The sequence below is a fragment of the Mya arenaria genome, chromosome 4 (genome assembly GCF_026914265.1).
Source record: "Mya arenaria isolate MELC-2E11 chromosome 4, ASM2691426v1".
Taxonomy (NCBI): Eukaryota; Metazoa; Mollusca; class Bivalvia; order Myida; family Myidae; genus Mya; species Mya arenaria.
The window spans coordinates 62,557,891-62,574,336 of NC_069125.1; the positions used below are offsets into that span (position 1 = coordinate 62,557,891).

Genomic DNA, 16,446 nt, shown 5'->3' on the forward strand with positions numbered 1-16,446 from the left:
ATCGAAACCCCTTCGGAGGCGGTTACGTTAGTTCGTTCCATCCGAAAACTAGCTCACTTTAAAAAAAAACATAGCGGACTGTGATCCAACACCAGGGGCGTAGCCAGAGTTGCGCACGTACGCATGTGCGTAACATCAATTTGAAAAAAAAAAAAATAAATAAATATGGCATCAAAGTCGAGGGCTAAGCTATAAATTGATGTCAGAATAAAGAGAAGATGAGCTATAGTAAACATTATTTTTATTGGTGCTAGGTACCTTACTGAGCCTTAATAAATCATTTGGTAACTACAAAGTCGGCGACCTAGAACCTATAAATCCATCTAAATACACAACAGTGCTCATCATGTTAGTTCCATTTCCATTTTTTTTACCTTGGAAAAAGCCCCCAAAGGCCTCCATCCCCGCGAACCCCCATACGGCTACAGGGATGTTCCCCCTCCCACTACCCCCTCCTTTCGTGCGTTACATTTAGTGAAGCCTGCCTACGCCCCTGAACACGTCACTGTGTTCAAACACCATTAAATTAAAGCAAACACACGGCCATCTGCGGTATCATTGTTTTTTTGTTGTTGTTTTTAGAAATAATGGCTACTGAATGCATAAGCTCCATCAGGTTGTTGAATCTGTACACAAAACCATGCATTTGTTACTCAAAGTAAAACTTTCGAAAAAGCTTTCCAAAGCCCCGAAGCCATTGAAACCGAAAATGAAATTGGTTTGGTATCAACAAAAACTCCCATATTTATAATATTGTATTAAATGGAACTAAAGCCATGATGTTTTTATATATATCGTATTGAATTGTTATATAAAAGGCTGTTAGCTTGTGTGTCATCCTTATTAAATTAGTCCTAAACTTATTTATTTTTAACGATTGTGAAACAAGTTATTATAATACACCAGTCAACTGAAACCACGCCCCCCACCCCTCAAGGTCCGGGGGTGTACCGGGGATAGCTGGGGAAATGGGCCGTGTTTTTACCTTCCGGGTGGCCCTGCAGTGCCGGGTGAATACGGTGGTCTTGTCTTCCAGCAAAAAAAAAACCCGGATAATGGGCCTTACCTAGAATCCCTGGGGTGCGGGGGCATTTGGCGGGTATTTTAAAAGCAGTTCGTCTCCGCAGGGCGGGGATTTTACCCGGGGCTTGGCTGGACTAAAAGTCAAAGTCCCCGCTATTCCCCGGACCTGGGAGGGGGGGGGGGGCATGGTTACAATTGACTGGTGCATAATCACTCTCGTTGGCGAGGGTGTGGTCTTGTGTTGCAGGGGAAACCTTAGAAACCGGAAGAAACTAATCTGTCCGGTTTGGTGACCACGAACCAAACTCACATGCGTCTAGGTCGTTTATCGAACAGGTAAGAAGCGAGCGCGCCTTGGTAGTATATCAAATGCTTTGTATTCAAGGCACTGAACATGGATATTTTGTATTACAGACTAGAGTAATGGGAAATAACTCCAGTACGAAATTGAAGCGAATCAAGATGAGTTGTTTACCTCGATTGACCTCTACTTTCGGTTTAATATTTACCTGAGCTGTGTGACATATCAGGATACGGCTTATAATAATAGGTAGGTTAATGGGGCAATTGATTATTAAGTTTTTTTTTTTTATTTTCTAAAACAATAACTTTAGTCTAGAGGAATTTGTAAAAAGCTTTTAACGCAGCAAACATTAATGCTAATCGTTCGAAACATAATTACTGTATAAATTATTCCATAATTACCAAACAAATGATTGTATTGTGTTTTTTAAGTACCTGTATTGCTAATCGCTTCATTTCTTGGCGAAATTAAGAGCGTATGTAGATCTGCCTATCCATTATAAGATGTTTTTATTACATCTCATGGAAGTGTTTATTATTTTTGGAGTTAAACGGGAATGTTATATGAAATTTCATGGATGACCTGTACAGTACAGTATACATTTTTTAGGCTGACTTGGGATGTTTTTATCTATAATGTTGTGTCGATTTAGTTTCGTTCCAAATATTAGACGCGACAATACTTCCAATCCGATTCCGATAAACCTTAAGATTTTATTTGTGTACATTATCACACATGTGAGACACAGTCAAGTCAAGTCAAGTCAAAGTCAAAATTTTATTAGCATTATTCAAATTGAACATTGCCAAAAACATATATACAAGATGGCATTTAATGATATCAGTATAACATCAAAAGAGAAAAGTATGTTTTATAATATCATGGTATAATAGAATTTATACAATTAAGCATTTCTTCTATCTGTAGCAAACGATATATATGTTGCTATGTTATTTAACAGCTTAACATTGTCAGTACTTAACAAAGTATTAAATTTGGTCATAGTCGCTAGACCTGTTGGTGCATTCCTAAAATAGTAATGACATGTGACCTAAAATATACATTCTTTTCTTATTCAGATTTAGACAAGATTTCAACCATGAAATAACTACAAATTTTAGCATTTGAGAAAGTAAGTGCTAATAAGATTTTCTGACAGTCGCAGAACACGAACTTGTTGTAATAACGTTAATAGAAACTTAGAAGGAATTAATTCCCTTCTTGCGACCAGGTTAAATTTCGGTTTTGCTTTCCGGATCCAAGGCGGAGATCCTAATATTGTTTAGAATACAACCTACATTTTCAGCTAACAAAATTGCACATAGGCAACCATTAAGTACTAGGCTTAATCATTAAGAATTCCAACTTTCATTCCGCCCATTCTTAATAATTAAAATATTACTTCATGTCATTTTACTATTCCTTAAGATATGGAATTTTAACACACTTATTAATATTATATAAATCTATGACGATACGTGATATATAGCATTGGGCATAGTCTGTTCAAATTGCGGATTTGAAGCTAGATGGGGCGTAACTTTGAGCGTAAGCTTTTGACTTGCGACATGAATTCCCTTAGAACCGATATTTATTTCGCTTACAATTGTTGGCAGGGGGTTTGGCGTACATTCCAATTTTCGTTAACAATTTCGAGTTAGAAATTGTGCATTTTGGGCGTGTTTTATTACTTATTTTCTTCTATATTGAAATAAAACGTTAACTTGGACAATTGTAAGGGCGGGGAAGGGGGCACCATGTCCGTCCCCCGCTCCTCGCCCACTAGTAACTAGTCTATTTGTATCATGTTTAAACGGTAATTTATGTCAGAAAATTGTAAATAAGGGACACTAGTATTTGAAAGTATAATGTGTATATATAGTATGTTAAACTCTTCAAATGGAGGAATAATATATATATATATATATATATTATATATATATATATATATATATATATATATATATATATATATATATATATATATATATATATATATATATATATATATATATATATATATATATATATATATATAACTGAAGATGTGTGGTCTTTCTGTTGTGTAGGGAAATAAATTAAACACAATTCTATAGAGAAAATTGTTATCACATTAGATTCGCTCCAAACTTAATCTTCGTCTTTGTTCACGTTAGTTCATTGTTCACTGGAAACAATTCCACTGATGAGATGTCAGCAGCTGTTGACGATGATGACGTCTGTAGCCTTGTTGTGGACAGCGGGAGTGACGTCACTCGAGCGGGTTTTTCCGGCGATGACGCACCTAAAGCAGTTTTCCCGACAATAATTGGATCGCCAAAATTAGATGTAATGTGTTTAATTTAAATTGATAACATTATTGCTTTCATGCTATTTACGATACGATAATACTTGTTTGTGAGACGATTAACAAAACATTGGGACTTACTGATGTTGATGCAATAGTCTTTACCTATCCAATTTCTGTGCTTCACTTTTCGACTTTTCGATCGTAAAAAAAATCAGATAAAAAATAACGAAAATCAAAATTCACCTACCGATCATCAGACATATTTTCTTCACGAAAATAATGACGTTTACACATAAATAACTACGTTTTGACAAGAGGTTTTCCAGAGCCTCGCTTACATTCCTGCAAAATGACGTACATGTCAAGGCCGGTCGTTATTTTCAAGAGACAAATAAGACATCTCAGTTATACTCTCAGAGTGAAAAAACTATTTTCATAAGCACATGAGGTATTTATCTTCCTATTTCAAACATAAAATAATAATATATTACATTTAAAGTGTTAATTATACCCGAAAAAAATTCATTGTTTACAATGGTGACACATAGGGGGCGCCTCGCTCTAAACCTGTGCTGACGTCGTTAGCTTCAGAAAGTCAGAGAAGTTCAAACGGTCCCCAAAATCATTTCAATTACACATGCAATGTTGAAACGCGAAAAGCGTAAAAATAATTGCCATTGCAGCTTTATGTTTACGACGTTTAAAAGTCCTTGAAGGTTATATATCATATGCATTAGTTGTATAATATTTAATTTTATTAACATTTACAACATTTCTATTCAAAAACAAATACAAAAGCGTTTGGGGACTTTAGTCTGATTTTGCCGAAATTGTTAGGGCTTTTGTCTGGGGGAGTATTGTCTGACTTTGTTGAAATAATTGGCGCTATTTGTCCGCGGATTGGGGTTGGGGTTGGGGGGGGGGATTTGGTCCTACAAGTATTATAGTTTTACATGCAACACTTGACATCATTGCCTAACATAAATATTGGGATGTACTATAAGGGTCATCATGTGGTCCATATGCCCACAATCTTTTGCATAGCACAACATAGCAATTGTTAAGCTTTAAAAGAAACATCATACATAGTAACAAATAGTGATGTTCCGATGATCGATTATAATCGAAAATCGATTGGTTGGGCCTGAAATCGGCGACAATCGATAGTATTTAGTTATAATCGATTATTGAAAAAAATAAATAAATAGTAAGTGTTCAGATGTTATCAATAACAAAATGGCTGATGAAAGCCACAATGAGCAAGAAAATGAACTATTTTTTATACAACAACACTTATTAACTTCAATCATAGACATAAAGGTATATGCATATAATAATTAAGAGTTTGATACTGTACATGAATAAAACTACAACTCAGGTACTATCTAGTATTTTAAAACCCGATTATACTATCGATAATCGGTTACTTGAGTGGAACCGATCATCGATAGTAAAATTGCAACCGATTCCCAACACTAGTAACAAATACAAGTCACTATGCATGAAGGGAACCATGCAAATAATATCCCATATCTTTACTTTTAACAGACAGCCAGACAGACAGACAGTTAATTGACTTGCACATAGTACATCGTCATAACACATACATTTTATAATACAATTTGTCAACGTGTATGAGCAATGATAAACAATAATAAATACACATTACAACATACAAATATGTAGAAAAAAACACACACAAAAAATAAATATATAATAAATTCAACGTGAAAACTGAAAATATATCATTTGTGACTTATCCAGAAATCTGTAACCTCCAGTGTACTTTTCTGCCCTTAAATTTCGTTGATTAACCTCTTTTTCATAAATTGTAGGCCGTTATACCACTAATTAGAGTAAAACATGATGCAAAGGACAAGTTGGTAATATTAAGCTAATTATGTTTTTCTTCTGTACATTCTTATTTGCTGTCATTGCATTGGTATAATAATATAAATATACGTACTGATAGTAATATGTTCATATATCATAGCCATTATATTGTTGTAGGTGGCCATGAGCAGCCCACAAGATCGTAGCCACTACATGGGCGAGTCCGCCATGGCACACTGCGGAATTTTCTCCTTGCGAAGGCCCATTCAGCGAGGCGTCGTCACCGATTGGGACGATATGGAGAGAATCTGGAACCACACTTTCTACGATCAGCTGCGAGTAGACCCTGCAGAACACAATGTTCTCCTTACAGAACGACCTCTTAATCCACGGTCGAACAGGGAAAAGATGCTTGAGGTACACGTACACATTATATTATTTGTTCGGCTATTTACGTTGTTGTTCGGCTATTTACGGCTATTGACGTTGTTGTTCGGCTATTTACGGCCATTGACGTTGTTGTTCGGCTATTTACGGCCATTGACGTTGTTGTTCGGCTATTTACGGCCTTTGACGTTGTTGTTCGGCTATTTACGGCCATTGACGTTGTTGTTCGGCTATTTACGGCCATTGACGTTGTTGTTCTGCTATTTACGGCCATTGACGTTGTTGTTCGGCTATTTACGGCCATTGACGTTGTTGTTCGGCTATTTACGGCCATTGACGTTGTTGTTCGGCTATTTACGGCTATTGACGTTGTTGTTCGACCATTTACGTTGTTGATCGGCGATTTACCCACACACTGGTGATATATTATGATCATACTTAGCTCAAGGTCCTGACCACTCTATTTGCCATCTTGAACAGTGCTAGATATTTTGAGCATACCCAGCTCAAGGTCCTGACCACTCTATTTGCCATCTTGAAGTGCTAAATATTCTGAGCATACCCAGCTCAAGGTCCTGACCACTCTATTTGCAATGTCGAACATTGCTAGATATTCTGAGCATACCCAGCTCAAAGTCCTGACCACTCTATTTGCCATCTTGAACAGTGCTAGATATTCTAAGCACACCCAGCTCAAGGTCCAGACCACTCTATCTGATATCTCGAACATTGCTAGATATTCTGAGCATACCCAGCTCAAGGTCCTGACCACTCTATTTGCCATCTTGAACAATGCTAGATATTCTGAGCATACCCAGCTTAAGGTCCTGAGCACTCTATTTGCCATCTTGAACAGTGCTAGATATTCTGAGCATACCCAGCTTAAGGTCCAGACCACTCTTTTTGCCATCTTGAACTGTGCTAGATATTCTGAGCATACCCAGCTCAAGGTCCTGACCACTCTATTTGCCATCTTGAACACTGCTAGATATTCTGAGCATACCCAGCTTGAAGTCCTTTGCACTCTATTTGCCATCTTGAACAGTGTTAGATATTCTGAGCATACCCAGCTTAAGGTCCTGAGCACTCTATTTGCCATCTTGAACAGTGCTAGATATTCTGAGCATACCCAGCTCAAGGTCCTGACCACTCTATTTGCCATCTTGAACATTGCTAGATATTCTGAGCATACCCAGCTTATGGTCTTGAGCACTCTATTTGCCATCTCGAACAGTGCTAGGTATTCTGAGCATACCCAGCTCAAGGTCCTGAGCACTCTATCTTCTATCTCGAACATTGCTATATAAAGTATATATTCCGATAATATACCCAGGTCAAGGTCTATAGCACTTTATCTACTATCCCGAACATTGTTAGATAAATTTGTTTTACCTCGTTACCATCTCAGCTCTCAGAACTACGAAGATCGGAGTCTGTCGTGACGACTCTATCTACTATTATAAACATTGCTAGATTTTTTACCTCGGGACTTTCACATATCTCAGAGGCACAATGCTCGGCAGGTGTACGTATAGACCACAATGCTCGGCAGGTGTACGTATAGACCACAAGCTTTGTTACCTCGGGACATATCTCAGAGGCACAATGCTCGGCAGGTGTACGTATAGACCACAAGATTTGTTACCTCGGGACTTATCTCAGAGGCACAATGCTCGGCAGGTGTACGTATAGACCACAAGCTTTGTTACCTCGGGACATATCTCAGAGGCACAATGCTCGGCAGGTGTACGTATAGACCACAAGCTTTGTTACCTCGGGACATATCTCAGAGGCACAATGCTCGGCAGGTGTACGTATAGACCACAAGCTTTGTTACCTCGGGACATATCTCAGAGGCACAATGCTCGGCAGGTGTACGTATAGACCACAAGCTTTGTTACCTCGGGACATATCTCAGAGGCACAATGCTCGGCAAGTGTACGTATAGACCACAAGATTTGTTACCTCGGGACATATCTCAGAGGCACAATGCTCGGCAGGTGTACGTATAGACCACAAGCTTTGTCACCTCGATCATTGCTGGAAAGCGTATGTTCTTGCTAGATTGCTTGATGGTTTATTTGTTACCCCGTGACTTCCAGCTGATGTTCGAGAAGTACCGGGCGCCGGGTGTGTACGTGAGCCCCCAGGCCACACTGTCCCTCTACTCATCCGGGCGTCACGGAGCCATCATTGTGGATATAGGCGAGGGCGTCACCCACGTGACTGCACATATGGGTGGTACGAGTTTTATGTTATTCTCATTGCATAATTTAACCTAATTTGAATCACGCTGGAATTCGAGGCTCCGATAACGGTCCCATGTATGACTCGGGCTCAAGCTTATTTGACGCGTGTGTGGCCTTTATGTGGTGGCATTACATTGTTCTCGTTCGGTGTATTTTGTACCCGTACCCTGTGCCTCTGTGAACATCTATGGGGTTGTAGCACCGTTCTCCTCTTAGGGCTGCACTCTCACAGATTGAACATTTTGACAACTTTTTTTATTTATTTGTCTTGGAAATAGCTATTTTTGCGTAAATGTCTCGAAACCTAAATCAGATGATTACGAAAAAAAAAGTCAAATCCGTCAGTCTGTGAGAGTACAGTATTAAGAACCGCAAACTCCTTCGATTTCTACCCGAAACCTGCGTAACAAATAAATTTAACATGTTCAACGCAACCTTTTTGTTTAAGAGTGTATGTATGAGTTATCGTTCATATTTTGAATTTGATGGAAGATCTCACAAGGGAGAGAAGCGAGTGTCTTGATAACATTCAATATATGAACAAAAAAATTACCCTGGACCTTTTTGTCACGTACGCAATTGAGTTTGATCATGTAGGACACCACACACTACGAAATTGAGTTTGATCATGTAGGACACCACAAACAGGAAAAATAACTTACTTACTTTCTCCAGGACATTTAATTTTTGAAACCCAATACACCACTAAAAAGGGAAAACTGTGAAAAAGATATATCCGCTCTTGTTGCTGAAAATGGACTTAACCCGAAAACAATGGTAAAATAAACTTAAGTTCAAACCAATTTACACTCTACCTTCAACAACTTGAACTAGTACGCTCATTTTTGCAGTATACCAGTGGACACAAGCCACAGTGAGGAGTCACTTGGCCGGAAGTGACATCACTGAGTACTTCCGAAAAATGCTCATGGAGAGAGGATACTACTTCCAAACTTCCGGTAAAAATATTTTTCCACTAGTGTTTAATAACTGTTTGAATTTAAGTCGCTCGACCTTACTTTGTATAAAACATTTCAAATAAACACCAAGAGCCATTAGAATACAACTTACATTTTCGACAATGAAATTGCAGAAAGGCAATCATAAAGTACTGTGCTTAATCATTAAGAATTTCATCTTCCGCGGGTGTTTTAAGGTCCGCCTACTGTCGCTCATCTGATACACACTCCCTGTGTCAGATTTGGCGTTAACACTATTTTAGCCAATGAGTTAGTATTCTTAGACAGTAAGATGACCTGAAGTAATATTTTAATGATTAAGAAGGGCTTGTTCGCTATGCTCACTCCGCCCATTCTTAATCATAAAAATGTTTCTTTATTTCATCTTACTATTGCAGAACATTGTGGATGTGAGCTTTAGTTTATAAATTGTATGTACAAGTTACAGTTAAGGTGGCATTAATTAAACTTATTTAATGCAAGGAGCTATTGAATCTGCCCATAGATTATAGTTGAAACTCAAGTAAGTAGATCATGAAAAGAACGTCACGACCCATTAAATGAATCGACTTTGTGACGTAGGCTATAAAACGAAACACAGCAAATAATTTAACACTTTGCATAGATTGGTTGAATAGCAGGCTATAAATTGTTCTGGTATTTGTGGTATCTGACCATATTGTAACATTGTTATTACATACCTTGTCGACTATACGTACAGACGAGTGTACACGCGCGTTATATTGTTTTCTTAGTGTAATATAGTATGTGTGTTCGTCTGTTACCTTTTCATGCCTCATAAATGGCCTAACTGCAGATTGATGAATGTGATTAAATTATGAGTTTCCGTACTCACCTTTAGCTGAGAGAGATATAGTTCGACAAATGAAGGAAAAGCTGTGCTATGTCGCTGAAGACTATCAAGCGGAAATGTCCACAGCTGCCACCTCTGTCACCGTGGACGCTTCTTACCAGCTGCCTGACGGAAAGTCGGTGACCATTGGCAACGAGAGATTCCGGTGCGCGGAAGTGCTGTTTAACCCTTCTTTAATAGGTATACCAGGGGTGGATTCAGGGTTCGAGGTTGGTGCGGACGTAACTTAGGGGCGTAGCCTTTTGATTTGCGCCGCTCTCTTAGAACCGAAATTTATTTGGTTTCAAGAGTTAGCAGGAAGGATTGGGTACTCCCTCAAGAAATTTTGAATAATTTCAAGTTCGAAATGGTACTTTTTGGGCGTATTTCATTACTATTTTTCTCCTATGTTGAAATAAAAAGTAAACTTCGACGGTTTTTTGGGGATGAGTGATCTGCTAGTGTTAAGGCATATTCAAAAATAAAGAAAACCTTCCAATATGGTATATAATTAGCATTTAATTGCAACGCTTGTTGAGTAGTACTTACATCAGGAATAAATTTACAGATGTGGAGCAGCCTAGCATCAGTGAGCTAGTGTACAATACGATATGGAAGACCGACATCCACTGCCGTGCTGAGCTCTGCTGTAACGTTATCCTTGCTGGGGGATCTACAATGTTCCCAGGTAGGGTATGTGGGGTAGGGGGCGGGGCGGCTTTAATGTCTACGTTTAGTTCTCTCGACCAAAGTGAGAGTATCAGTTTTGGGCGGTTGTGGAGCGAATGTCACCCTGGTTCTTTAAAGCTGCACTCTCACAGATTTACCATTTTAACAACTTTTTAATTTTTTGTCTTGGAAAGTGCAAATATTTGCGTGAATATCTGCAAGCCAATGATAAAAGATTGCTGACAAAAGATCGGATCGCAGATTTTTATATTTACGTTCGAAAATTAATGTTTTATGGCTTAAACCGTTACAAACGGTTTAAGTAAAAAGCATATAACATCAGTTTTTGAACTTATAAAAATCTGCGATCTATTTTTTTGTCAGCAGTCTTTTATAACTGGTTTCTATCGATGTTAACATGAAATGGCTCGCTCAAAGGCAAAAAAACAACAAAAAAAGTTGTCAAAATGTTCAATCTGTGAGCTGTGCAGCTTTAACTAGCGCCATGGTACATGTATATTACTGATTCAAGGCATCCACCTTATATCGTACCACCCGGAAGATTGAACGTATGTTAGTGGTACAGCGGGGTATCGAGTTGACACTTAGGTGTTTTGCTATTAGAAATACAGCACACTCGGCACTATTCTCCACTATTTCCAAGGAATTACACTCTTTTGCCAAAGGATAACAGTGTATTACGGCGTTACACATGTCAGTGATTTTTTTTTTGTAATCATTTTCACCGCCTTTTCCTTCTCAATTGGGAATTTTTTTCGACTTTGGGAAAAATACAGAATCATGCTAAAAAGCAATTATAATAGCAAATATATATACATGTATATGTTTAAACATTTTTATGCATACATTATGTAAAAGAGCTAGTATTGTCAAAATTTTATTTATTTTTTAAATATTTAAATGCTTTTTATTCATTCACAGGATCAGTATTCAATTAATTGGGAAAATATCATGAATTTTGGGGGAAAGTTTTCGCTAGGGAAAACAGCCTTTAGAAGGCAGTAAAATTGCACCAAAAAATCACTGCCTGTAAGTGTCAGTGTCACCATGAGCTTCAGCAGCAACTAAAATATCATTTATTAATATAACGTTATAGTGTCAGTGTCACCATAAGCTTCAGCAGCAACTAAAATATCATTTATTAATATAACGTTATTGTGTCAGTGTCACCATGAGCTTCAGCAGCAACTAAAATATCATTTATTAATATAACGTTATTGTGTCAGTGTCACCATGAGCTTCAGCAGCAACTAAAATATCATTTATTAATATAACGTTATTGTGTCAGTGTCACCATGAGCTTCAGCAGCAACTAAAATATCATTTAATAATATGACGTTATTGTGTCAGTGTCACCATGAGCTTCAGCAGCAACTAAAATATCATTTATTAATATGACGTTATAGTGTCAGTGTCACCATGAGCTTCAGCAGCAACTAAAATATCATTTATTAATATGACGTTATAGTGTCAGTGTCACCATGAGCTTCAGCAGCAACTAAAATATCATTTATTAATATGACGTTATAGTGTCAGTGTCACCATGAGCTTCAGCAGCAACTAAAATATCATTTATTAATATGACGTTATAGTGTCAGTGTCACCATGAGCTTCAGCAGCAACTAAAATATCATTTATTAATATGACGTTATAGTGTCAGTGTCACCATGAGCTTCAGCAGCAACTAAAATATCATTTATTAATATGACGTTATAGTGTCAGTGTCACCATGAGCTTCAGCAGCAACTATAATATCATTTATTAATATGACGTTATAGTGTCAGTGTCACCATGAGCTTCAGCAGCAACTAAAATATCATTTATTAATATGACGTTATAGTGTCAGTGTCACCATGAGCTTCAGCAGCAACTAAAATATCATTTATTAATATGACGTTATAGTGTCAGTGTCACCATGAGCTTCAGCAGCAACTAAAATATCATTTATTAATATGACGTTATAGTGTCAGTGTCACCATGAGCTTCAGCAGCAACTAAAATATCATATATTAATATGACGTTATTGTGTCAGTGTCACCATGAGCTTCAGCAGCAACTAAAATATCATTTATTAATATGACGTTATAGTGTCAGTGTCACCATGAGCTTCAGCAGCAACTAAAATATCATTTATTAATATGACGTTATTGTGTCAGTGTCACCATGAGCTTCAGCAGCAACTAAAATATCATTTATTAATATGACGTTATAGTGTCAGTGTCACCATGAGCTTCAGCAGCAACTAAAATATCATTTATTAATATGACGTTATAGTGTCAGTGTCACCATGAGCTTCAGCAGCAACTAAAATATCATTTATTAATATGACGTTATAGTGTCAGTGTCACCATGAGCTTCAGCAGCAACTAAAATATCATTTATTAATATGACGTTATAGTGTCAGTGTCACCATGAGCTTCAGCAGCAACTAAAAATATCATATATTAATATGACGTTATTGTGTCAGTGTCACCATGAGCTTCAGCAGCAACTAAAATATCATTTATTAATATAACGTTATAGTGTCAGTGTCACCATGAGCTTCAGCAGCAACTAAAATATCATTTATTAATATGACGTTATAGTGTCAGTGTCACCATGAGCTTCAGCAGCAACTAAAATATCATTTATTAATATGACGTTATTGTGTCAGTGTCACCATGAGCTTCAGCAGCAACTAAAATATCATTTAATAATATGACGTTATTGTGTCAGTGTCACCATGAGCTTCAGCAGCAACTAAAATATCATTTATTAATATGACGTTATAGTGTCAGTGTCACCATGAGCTTCAGCAGCAACTAAAATATCATTTATTAATATGACGTTATAGTGTCAGTGTCACCATGAGCTTCAGCAGCAACTAAAATATCATTTATTAATATGACGTTATTGTGTCAGTGTCACCATGAGCTTCAGCAGCAACTAAAATATCATTTATTAATATGACGTTATTGTGTCAGTGTCACCATGAGCTTCAGCAGCAACTAAAATATCATTTATTAATATGACGTTATAGTGTCAGTGTCACCATGAGCTTCAGCAGCAACTAAAATATCATTTATTAATATGACGTTATAGTGTCAGTGTCACCATGAGCTTCAGCAGCAACTAAAATATCATTTATTAATATGACGTTATAGTGTCAGTGTCACCATGAGCTTCAGCAGCAACTATAATATCATTTATTAATATGACGTTATAGTGTCAGTGTCACCATGAGCTTCAGCAGCAACTAAAATATCATTTATTAATATGACGTTATAGTGTCAGTGTCACCATGAGCTTCAGCAGCAACTAAAATATCATTTATTAATATGACGTAATAGTGTCAGTGTCACCATGAGCTTCAGCAGCAACTAAAATATCATTTATTAATATGACGTTATTGTGTCAGTGTCACCATGAGCTTCAGCAGCAACTAAAATATCATTTATTAATATGACGTTATAGTGTCAGTGTCACCATGAGCTTCAGCAGCAACTAAAATATCATTTATTAATATGACGTTATTGTGTCAGTGTCACCATGAGCTTCAGCAGCAACTAAAATATCATTTATTAATATAACGTTATAGTGTCAGTGTCACCATGAGCTTCAGCAGCAACTAAAATATCATTTATTAATATAACGTTATAGTGTCAGTGTCACCATGAGCTTCAGCAGCAACTAAAATATCATTTATTAATATGACGTTATTGTGTCAGTGTCACCATGAGCTTCAGCAGCAACTAAAATATCATTTATTAATATGACGTTATAGTGTCAGTGTCACCATGAGCTTCAGGAGCAACTAAAATATCATTTATTAATATGACGTTATAGTGTCAGTGTCACCATGAGCTTCAGCAGCAACTAAAATATCATTTATTAATATACAATGTAACGTTATAGTCTCAGTGTCACCATGAGCTTCAGCAGCAACTAAAATATCATTTATTAATATAACGTTATTGTGTCAGTGTCACCATGAGCTTCAGCAGCAACTAAAATATCATTTATTAATATAACGTTGTATAACTTATTCCTATGTTTGGGGGTCAATCACGAAGCTGAACCTTTTAATGCGGCAGACAAATGCCCACTTTAGACCGTACTATTTGTTTTGCTCAGCGAAAAAAAAAGGATTTAACCCGCCCCGTCCACACTCCTTCCCTATTTTGTAGGAAATTTCTACCCGAATTCTGCGTATCAAATTATATTTAGCGAGCCTGTGTGCTGAATAATGCAAATTGTGAGTGTCTGCATACAGCGTACCACCATCCTGAGTCCCGAGTTCCCATTGATATCCCTGCATCCCAGCTTACCAAGCGGCTGGGATGGTCAGTCTCCTGCATTCCTGTCTTCATTAAGTACAGTGAACGTTTAAGTGTTCTGCTATTCCTTAAGTAGCCGTTGAACCCCCTGAATACCGAGAACCAAGCGGCTAGGCTTATCAGCCTCCTCCATTTCTGCTATGCCTTAAGTACCCATTGAATCAGCCTCCTCCATTTCTGCTATTCCTTAAGTACCCATTGAACCCCCTGAATACCGAGAACCAAGTGGCTAGAATTATCAGCCACCTCCATTTCTGCTATATGGATAGCCGTTGAACCCCCTGAATACCGAGAACCAAGCGGCTAGAATTATCAGCCACCTCCATTTCTGCTATATGGATAGCCGTTGAACCCCCTGAATACCGAGAACCAAGCTGCTAGGCTTATCAGCCTCCTCCATTTATGTTATGCCTTAAGTTCAGTGATTATTTAAGATTGGAGTAGTTCCATATAAAATATATTTGATTAAATGAATTCGGGTTTCTTCTACTGCTTATAATAGTGCGTTATTACAGGATTTCCAGAGCGACTTCAAAAAGAGTTATCATCTATCGTACCACCGTCAATTAAAGTGAACGTGATAGCCGCACCTGAACGAAAGAACAGTGTATGGATTGGCGGTTCAATTCTTACCTCATTATCGGCATTTGCACAACAGTGGGTAACCAAGGCTCAATATGACGAAGAAGGACCAACCATTGTTCACCAGAAATGCATTTGATTTGTTGTCTCTAATTTCAACAGATGTCCCATTCGGAACTCCTCGGCCGTTTTCCATCAAAAACAACCTCGGATGTATGCCGGTACATTAGAAGAAGTAGTTCGTATTTTATTTAAATATAAGTATAAATGAAATGTAGTGTTTTAACGTGTTTTTTATATATCTTAGTTTAAATTGATTTTCAGATAAGTGTATTATTGCATAAACAATTAAGATCTTCTTGAGTAAAGTCATTAGATCTAACTGCTTAATTGAAAATACTACGCGATCTACTTGCAGTGTAGTTAAATGAGAAGATTTCTGACATTGTTAACCGTCCATATACATCTGAGGTTGTTTTCGATGGGAAATGGCCGAGGAGTTCTTAATGCAGATGTACATGTTTACGGCTTCTTGCACGACAGTTATCGTTTTATAAAACGCATTCGGATTCCAAAATTTTGACCGGATATTCATTTGTAATTAAGAGACGATGTGCCGTGAATAAATAGGGTTTAAAGATACGCATTATCCAGAATTACACGTTACCATAAATAAGTTAAAAATAAATATTGTATAATATATAATGTATACAGTGTCGTTGTTGATGTTTGTGTTTATATTAAATAAATCAATTGCAGCAGAATATCTTGTTATTTAAAATTTGGTGAAATACTTCCAAGTTGCATTAACATATATGAAAAACGTTTCCCTTTCACTCCTGTTTCACTTTACACCCGTAGATGCAGCGCCTTAGTTCATTTTAGTCTGTACGTTATCGCGTGTGTCATCGTTTTATAAAAAGTTAAACGGTTTAATTACAAAGATTTAGGTTTCAGTAA

General features: G+C 37.2%; 1 protein-coding gene across 2 annotated transcripts; it reads left to right on the plus strand.

The window, feature by feature from the left end:
• The first annotated feature begins 1,526 nt into the window (after positions 1–1,526).
• Positions 1,527–16,239, plus strand: LOC128232416 (actin-3-like). Of its 2 annotated transcripts, XM_052945944.1 has the most exons (9): positions 1,527–1,573; positions 2,407–2,459; positions 3,484–3,655; positions 5,628–5,867; positions 7,940–8,078; positions 8,938–9,045; positions 9,908–10,099; positions 10,467–10,586; positions 15,420–16,239. In XM_052945944.1, the coding sequence occupies exons 3-9, from the start codon at positions 3,518–3,520 to the stop codon at positions 15,623–15,625; spliced, it is 1,143 nt and encodes a 380-aa protein (XP_052801904.1). In that variant the 5' UTR covers positions 1,527–1,573; positions 2,407–2,459; positions 3,484–3,517; the 3' UTR covers positions 15,626–16,239. The 2 variants fall into 2 exon arrangements, with proteins under 2 accessions (XP_052801904.1, XP_052801905.1); XM_052945945.1 differs by lacking the exon at positions 2,407–2,459 and having other exon boundaries at positions 1,539–1,573.
• The last annotated feature ends 207 nt before the right edge of the window (positions 16,240–16,446 follow it).

Bases quoted from the DNA above. Each gene is read 5' to 3' on its own strand.
- LOC128232416 (XM_052945944.1), top strand. From the start codon at position 3,518: ATGTCAGCAGCTGTTGACGATGATGACGTCTGTAGCCTTGTTGTGGAC. The intron at 10,100-10,466 runs GTATACCAGGGG...ATAAATTTACAG, and splicing joins GTTTAACCCTTCTTTAATAG to ATGTGGAGCAGCCTAGCATC. The intron at 10,587-15,419 runs GTAGGGTATGTG...GCGTTATTACAG, and splicing joins GGGATCTACAATGTTCCCAG to GATTTCCAGAGCGACTTCAA.